This window comes from Acartia tonsa, chromosome 14 (assembly GCF_053477335.1).
Source record: "Acartia tonsa isolate MP-2025a chromosome 14, ASM5347733v1, whole genome shotgun sequence".
Classification (NCBI taxonomy): Eukaryota; Metazoa; Arthropoda; class Copepoda; order Calanoida; family Acartiidae; genus Acartia; species Acartia tonsa.
The window spans coordinates 26,626,311-26,635,246 of record NC_137273.1 but is presented as its reverse complement, the minus strand read 5'-3'; the positions used below and the strand labels follow the sequence as shown (position 1 = coordinate 26,635,246).

At 31.2% G+C, this 8,936-nt stretch overlaps 1 protein-coding gene across 1 annotated transcript; it reads right to left on the bottom strand.

Annotated features, from left to right (window-relative positions):
- Window positions 1-1,160: 1,160 nt before the first annotated feature.
- LOC145306554 (uncharacterized) lies at window positions 1,161-8,701 on the bottom strand. The gene is made up of 11 exons (XM_080148736.1): window positions 8,627-8,701; window positions 8,128-8,170; window positions 7,314-7,369; window positions 6,291-6,445; window positions 5,733-5,803; window positions 4,616-4,715; window positions 4,303-4,397; window positions 2,335-2,405; window positions 2,019-2,122; window positions 1,724-1,757; window positions 1,161-1,269 (listed from the first exon to the last, which is right to left on the bottom strand). The coding sequence occupies exons 1-11, from the start codon at window positions 8,671-8,673 to the stop codon at window positions 1,188-1,190; spliced, it is 858 nt and encodes a 285-aa protein (XP_080004862.1). The 5' UTR covers window positions 8,674-8,701; the 3' UTR covers window positions 1,161-1,187.
- Between the last annotated feature and the right edge of the window lie 235 nt (window positions 8,702-8,936).

Sequence of the window (8,936 nt, the reverse complement as noted above, 5' to 3'; positions counted from 1 at the left end):
CTTTGACTTCCTGACAAGGTTGTGCAATCAAAAGGTTATTGGTCTGTTGGAATTAACATAACCTTATATCACTGGCTGATACGTACAGTTAAAATGAACGATTTTTAAAGGTACTACAAACCAGCTTATACCAATAACGAAACTAATTCGGGAAAAAATCACGAAACCTATACATGTTTTTTCAGCCGTCGTTGGGGGGCAACACATCGTAAAATTGACGACCTCTCCATTTGCCCCCCAAATATTATTTTAGATTTATTTCACTTGTTGGTTATACCTTATACCTGGCTACAAACAAAAAGTAAAGGTGCTACATCGTGCCAAAAAATACAAAGTTTTAAATATCATTTACAATCGCATTTTGAGCCACGCTAACACATTTAAAGCTGTTGTATCTCTATACGTTGTTAATTTGAGTATGTTGGTTTTCTTACATGTCTTACATTTCTTTGTGTTTTGTAACAGTCAGCTCTATTTTGAATTGTTTTTTATTGCTTTTAGATGAAAAATTTTGCTTAAAAATAGTTATTGTAGGGGCGATTCCTAGGCCCATAAACAGGCTTAACTCATTCTAATGCACAGTTAGGACTTCCAGACAAAGTTATCATAATATTTAAAGTAGCAAGTTTTTTTTTGTTTTTTGAATCTTAATATCTCAATAACCACTGAACCAATTGAGTTCTCCATTTCAAGGAATCTTCAGATAGGTACCGAATGGTTTCAGTCTACTTCAATGTAGGATTGAGAATTTGTATGGTTTTAAGCTATTTTACTGCTTCCATTCCAATAGAAACCACCAATAAATTAAAGAGTTGGTTGTCTGTTAGGTGTTACTGGATATTAGGCTATAAAAGTAAACATGGTTTCCCTTAGTTATCTTTGTTTGTTGTACTTGACGTTAAAGTGTCTTGGACAGCAGCCTTGTAAAAGAAAAGCCTAATGATACTATAGCATAGCTAGTGGGTTAGGCCCTAGCATCTAGGGGCTCTGTATTCAAAAGGAATAGGAAGAAACCATTCCAAGGCTTGAATCTAAGAAATAAATCCCAAACCATCCCATATTTATGTGAAGCTTTCTAAATAAGAAAAATCTATCATAATTTATTGAAATTTTTAGCCTTAGACAAAAATTATCTTACTATATAGTAAGTTTAAAAATTTAATAAACAATATCTATTGTTGGTAAAACTAATTAACAGTATCAACATATGGTTCAGATCTAAATGCATGAAAAATAACTTCTCTTCTTAGGGCATGGGAAACTTTTTCCCTGAAAATAAATCAATATTTTAAAGGCAGTTTGTATCATTGTCAAAAAATATAAAAGAGATAAAAGATTAAAGGGTAAAAGAAAAGAAAAAATAATCTAGATGAATTTTGAATGTTTTGGTTATGGTTGCTTATGAAGGTAAACAGTTGAAAAATCAAATGTTCCTAATTGTTAAGATTTATTTGGTAACTGGCCATTAGGTTTAAATAGACTGTTTTTTTTAATTCTTCCTCTTTTCTTACTTGTTCTGCAATCAGATAGCTCAAGATTCGCAAGAGAAAAAGTTGGAACATGTTTCAACCTTAATTTTTTTTTAATATTGCGAAAAAGCTGTCTATAATACAATGTGAGAAAAAGTTATTCTTTGAAAAATTTAATTCTTCCAAAATTGTTGAATGGAAAAAAGATATTAAGAAGAGATTTTCAACAATAAAATTAAAATATAATGAATAACCTGTATTTCCAGACAGTTTGCAATAACAGTATTCCTGGAATTTAAATGGAATAATATATATTCAGACAACAAATATTGAGTGTAAAAATAAAAATAGAATGATTGCCCCTGAAATTCACAGCCCTTCGCTTGAACTAATTCTAATTATTTAAGGTTACAAAATGGCCATACATGGTCCAAGGCAAATCTTCAAATGTTTATTGTAGGTAAAAGAAGCATTTATTTTAATGTGAATAAAACATTTTTTTTTCACAACAAACAAATGAATCTAAGCTAAAGAAAAACAATTATTCACCTGAAATAATTCCAATTGAAATCAAAACAATTTGACAACAAGAAAATGAGTTTTCATCTTTCTTGATTAAGGATTTTACATCAGATGTAATTATTAGGCATTCTCTAAAGTAATATAAAATGATCCAGACAACCACCTGCCCCAAGTGGTTGAGACCTGCTAGTATATTGCTTTCTGTTCTTTTTTAGGGACTTTCAAAGATCCAATATAAAATTGGGATAGGGTCTCCATCCTGTGGGACTGGGCAGTGTTATATAGAGCTCATGTCCCCTCTATTGTTTTACTTTAATGTTTTACAGAAAAATAAATGTATTACCTTGGACCTGAAATAGCAGTTTCAATAGGATAACTTTGATTTGAACTCTTTAGGTAACATAATTTTGTATCCTAACAAAATAACAAATGCTACCAGCTTTGCCTCAAGGGGAACAAGAGGGGAGGAAGGCAACACTCCCCCATTTTCAATTTTAGTTTTAACCCATTAGTGCCGAACCGGGCATCAAAACCCGGTTCCGAAAAATGGAAAAAAAAACGGTTTCCGGCTTCATAATTGCATCATTCTCAGAATGAATCCCCCCTCTACTACCCTGACTTTCATTTCCCCCTGGAGCAGGCAGTTTAGCTTACTTCCGTTTGCTGGTATAGCTCAACAAAATTTGAAAATCATGAAAATTCAAAATACCTCTCTAACTTTTTTGTTTTTATAGTAAAGTCGCTGATTTTTTTTGTGAAATCTAATGTTTATTGACAAGTACATCTATTTGTGAATTCGTTTTATTCAAATTATAATTTTTTATATGATTTTTTTATCGTTTTTTTACGCCCTATTATGACCCGGTTCGGCTTGGCCATAAATACCCGAAAATTTTAAAACCCGGCTCGGTTTCGGTTTTTATTACCCGGTTTTAACTTTTCAACCAATAAAAATAACAGTTTACGTCATTAGTAAGGGTTTGAGCCACCCTAATAACCCTAGTAATCTCTATAGGTGTCACCCAATAGTTTTATGCTCGTTTTCTGATATGTAACACCCAAATTTTATATGTTCTTTTTTTTGTAGTGTGTGTCTTTTAAAACTTCGAGCAACGGGTTTTTTTACCCGAAAACGGCGGCACCTATAGCCGAAACACTAAATTTGAAATAAATCGCTTCGTATTATACTTGTAGCTCTTTAGATTACATGAGGTTGTGTAGTTTTCAATTACGGATCGTATCAAAGTTCTAAAAAGTGTTCATCTCACTTTTGGCGTTCAAAAATTACATTTTTCGATTTTTGGTCAAAATAACCGGGTTTATACAGGTCAACTGGGTTTTAAAACTGGGGGAAAGCACCAAAAACGGGTGTTAATGCCTGGTTGGTATTTATGGCCAAGCCGAACCGGGTTTTTTTGCAACTTTCCTGTGCACGCCACTAGAGCAAAACAAAAAAATACGAATTCCGTTTTGACCATTATAAAGCTTCCCTGAAACTTACAGCTCGATCGGCCCATAAAAGTGGCGCTCGGCACTAATGGGTTAAGAAGGAAAAGTTTAAGCAAACTCAAGGTGAGTGACCCATCGAATACAGAGCTGAACCAAGCTGAATTAGCTTAGTTGTTTTAGACAAAGATGAAAAGTTATTGCAGAAAATTGCTTATATTTTATGATATTTTTCTAGGGGCATTGTTTTTTGGTAGGGCAGTGGTACCCTCCTCCAAAATAGTTATAAACCTTCCCAGTACCTATAAAGAGCTACATTGTAATGGAAACAATATTGGTTCAGCGGTTCCTTTGGTGCAGACTACAGACACACACACAGACATCTTTTAATTTGTATATCTGGTATGCATTTGAATATTTCCTTTTATCTCATTCCTTTCAAAAGCTCTGTTTCGATCAGTGATGATTTTTTGCTTTTCAAACAAGCTTACAAACAAACCATTACATAGTATCTTTGCATATGAACAAGTATGACAGCATCCATAGAGGTGACACAATAAAAATCATAGATGGGAATATGGAAAAGGAGATTAAAAGTGGATTTGTTAAAAAGAAATAGATTTATTGAAAGAATCTTTCAAATGTATTTTATTTTTCAATATTTACCTTATGTATCATGACTGACAGACTGACGGACAAAAAAAAATACATGATGGATGGTCATGGATATAGAAAATCTTTACACAAAAATCAGCTGTCTATCTTAAATAGCAGATACGAGTGTCATATCTCCCCCATAGCGTTACAGACTGAGTGATGTTCAGACAGACAAAGTAACTTAGCTACTAATAGATTTTAAATGTACCTTGTAGAAAGTAAAGAATTTACAATTCTCATATGTAGCACAAAATTGTCGACACTCTTCAGTTGTTTCTTTTTCTGTAAAATCTATCCAACTGCCTACCAATTACAGAATATTACATTTTCTTAAAAAAGGAAAAAACATGATGACACATCCATAAGTAGCAAAGTATTGGATTCTCATTAAAACAGATAATGTTCACAAAAAAATTCAGCCATTTATCTTGAACAGCAACTAAGAAAATCTTCTTTGCCTCTAAACATAGCTGACAAAACATAGAGTAGCTTCATTAAATATATCATTAAAAATAATTCACCTGGGCTATAAGCTAAACCGGTTTTAAAACAATTGTCTTCCAAGTACTGTAATCTCATTTTATTCTCTATATCTTGTATCTCTTTTTTCAACAGTCTCTCCTATCAATTTTAAGTTTACATGCAACTTTAAAAATTCGCCCTATTTTCTCAAAATCAGAAAGAAGACAATTTCAATGTTCAATAGTAGTATTTTGATTTATGGTTTGAAATTTTTTTTCTTCAATGGCGATTGTAATACTAATAATTTATAAACCTAATTTGTTACAAAAAGTTATTTACTAAGTATATTTGCGATTACTTTTATTTAATGAAATCTTCTAATTTTTAACATGTACAAAACGGCCTGCTGTATTGCATCAAGATCCATGTCAGAACTATATAGGAAATAAATGTCTATAAATGAGCTCAAGTCTTCCAAAGAATATATGTTTAAAACTTATAGTGCTCCAATAATCCATAATAAAATCCCATTGGCCAGAACGATAAGACCCATTATTTTACTCTATTAAAAATAAATTCATTTTTTTCATTTCATGTTGCTATTTACATTATATTGAAGTATTTAATTTCTAATCATGAAAAAGAAAATTTAAATTTATAATATAATAAATTTAAGAAAACTCTGTTTTAAAAGAATTCGATTGTGGCGACACTTTGTGTGTTCAAATATTAAACTAAAATTGTAGTAATCATATTAACCCTTTGGTGATGGTATTGTAAAGAAAAAAATATAATTTAAAAAATCTTTTTAAAATCATTTAAATTATTAAATATTTACTTTCTTTAAATAGTAATGCCGGGTGAGGAAAATAGATTTATTGAGAAATAGATATGCATATAGAAAACTAGCCAATAGGGAGATAGTTATATCGAGCAAACTCTAGTAGTATTATATTCTTAATTTGATAGCAATACTGAAAAATTATGATCAGCATCGTATTATATATAGTTTTCTATGAATATAAGAATGTACAATCACAAACAAGATTAGAACCAGTTTTTTTTGCATGTGCCTTCGGCATCTCAAGTCTAAAATAACTGGTTTTGATCTCATAATTTTACATTTTAAAATCCCCGGAAAGCTGTTTATAATACGATGCGATAAATAACAATTACCTGATTTAGTTTTGATAGATTTTCATCTAGTAGATTTTTAACTTTAATATTTTTGTCCAATGTTTCTTTTTCTAAATAATCATCAAGTATGTTTACATCACAAAAATGCAATATGACAATATTGTATTTATTATCAGTCTATTAACAATTCTAGATCTTTTTTTCCCTTTGACGTCCTCGTAACCATAGTAGGATATCAGAAAGAACATCACATACAGGCAGACTCAAACAAACCAACAGATAATAGAACATCAATTTTTAAACGGTAAGTTAGATCTACTACATATCTACTAATATAGAGTTGCTTTACGGATAAAAAAATTTTCCAGTATGGCTTCAAAACAGTTTGTGGATGAGAACTGTTCTCTACTATACTGAAAAATCATTTGCAGCATCGAAATTCAGAAATTTTTCCATAAATATTAAAATAAAAATCCTAAAATTAGTATTTGTTTATTCAGACCATCGGCCCCTCGTTGCTAAACAAAACTGATTTAATCTTTTAATTTTAATATCCACGGAAAGCTGTCTATACTGCGAATAAATAAATAACTATACCTAAATCAACATTGGTTTGATTACATTTAACTTCCTTCTTTAAAACTTCTTCAAGTCTTTTTACAAGTTTTTCAATTTTTTTGTTCAAAATGTTTTCTGTTGTTCCGCCAGATGTCGTGGCTGTTTGTTTTGCTGTGCTTGTTTCTTCAATTAATCTAGAATAGTTATTTCTCGCATCGTATTATAAACGGCTTTCTGCGGATATAGAATGTACAATTATAAGATTAAAACTAGTTTTAAATTTTATGATTGTACATTTTTATATTCGTAGAAAGCTGGATATAATTCGACGCTAGACATAGTTTTTTCGTATGGATGAGAACCGGTTCCTATACACCGGATTCGAATGAATACGAGAATAATTTTACCAGGATGGCTTCAATTAATATACGGTGGATTAATACTGGTTCTTAGCCATACTGAAAAATCATGTATAGCATCGAATTACAATTTTCCACAAAATCAAAATAAAAGCATAAATTTGTGTTATCCCTGGCCTTCTGCCCCTCGGGCCTGATAAAACTGGTTTTGATATAATAATATATCATTTAAATAGCCACGGAAAACTGTCTATAATACGATGCGAATATACCTATTCCACCATCAGTAATCTGTCAAAGAACACCAAACTGTAAACAAAATACAGAGGTGGATTCTTAAAAAAAAATTGCCCCACTAATCGCTTAGTGGGGCAAAACTGTTTTCGTGAAAAATCTACCAAAATCACATTATAAATCTACAAAAATTAAACAAAATCATAAAAGGGTTATTAACATAAGATTTTATTTAATTTTTGTTGATTTTTTATGTGATTTTGGAGGATTTTTCATGAAAACAATTTTGCCCCACTAAGCGATTAGTGGAGCAAATTTTTAAAGAATCCTCCTCAGTAAAAAACATAACGCATAAAACATTGAACATTGTGCTTAATCCTTCTGTAATAATTTTTGACTTGCTGTACTTTCCACATTGTACCTTACTGTTACAGGAATCATCATACTAAGTTTGAAATAGATAGAATACCTTTGATTTTGGTCATAATTTTGGATGGCATTACAAGTATCTGTTCTTATGTATCTTTGTATTTAGGTGTGGTGATTTATACACAAACTAGCAGCTTTACTCCTAGCACCAAGGGTCGAGTTAGGGGGCAGGAAAATAGTGTATAACCGCCCCGAAACGTAATTTCTTACACTGAGAACTAAATCGGTTAAGTGGTTAACGTACAGTCAAAAATCCTTACTACTTTATATAATAGGAATAAAGCTTTTATATTGTCATAATATTTAAGTGACAGTGCTTGTTTATTTTCTCATTCTCTCTCTCTCTTTCTATCTATCTATCGATATTTATTTTAATCTTTTTCATCTCTGACTCTTTTGCTTGTTGATTTTCGCATTCTCTCTCTCTCTTTCCATCTATCGATATTTCTTTTAATTTTTTCATCTCTCTCACTCTTTTCATTCTCCAACTGTCCCCAAATAACTCTTATTAAATATCTCTCTCTCTCTCTCTTTCTGTCTTTTTTTGAGCTAATGCTCTTCAAAAATAGATAGCTAAAATTTTTAGTAAATATTCTTATGACATATGCACATCTAAACTATACACTGTCTTGTCCATCTGTTTGTCGGTCATGCTTCAAAAGATGTAAACTATATTTTTTAAGGTTTCGTGATTTTCTTGGAGTTTTTGCATATTCTCTCTCTTATTTGCATCGATATAATACTAAAGATCTTCTCTATAACTCACTTTGTCTGTTTGTCCATTTCAAATTTTTTTCTGCTTCGCTACATATGTATGTTGTGATATTTGTTTAGCTTTAAATCACTCTATTCCTGTATGAAGGTTGGGGTAATGGATGAAACTTCCAAAAACAACAACTAAAAAATAGCGAAGCTTTTTTAAAATCATGTACACAGCGATTAAAGAAATCCCACCTCCTTATTTTTAATCAAATTGAAAAAAAGTGTGGGAGGGATTGTTTATTTTCTGCTTACCCCCAGCGGGCCTATACCTGCGTTGCTCTACCCCTGCGGGGCTACCCAGTACCTAATATAACTTGACCTTAAACACTAAACACACGGTCAGTTGACGCCATGTACATTGTACATCCCTTTTAACTATATTCCAAATTGTGAAAAACAAAATTATCCCTTTTATCTATAAAAATTTCTGACATAAAACTTTGAACACTGTTAGTTTGTATAATCCAATTAAAATTTGATAAACAAATACAAGCAAATATTTTAAGCCAACGAATGAAAGAGTGTGTTTAAATTTACATACCAATATAATTCACAATCCAAATAAAATGAATAGTTTAATACACTAATTACCTAGTGTAAAAAGGAAGCACAGATAACAAATATAAAACACTTTTCATAGTGAATCCAAAAATAGACTGATTTTTATATTTTGAAATATGAGACTTTAAAATGATACATATATATGAATTCAAACAGTTAGGGAGTTGAATCCATTTTTATAGAAGCAGAAACATAATCTATGATTATGGTTTGGACCCTATAAAACTGTAATCTACCCTTCCACTTTCCCCTCTCTTGGTGAAGATATCTTCAACGCCGATACGATTTTTTAAATGTAAGATTCCACTTTCAATAGAGGCGAAACTGGAATCATACATTC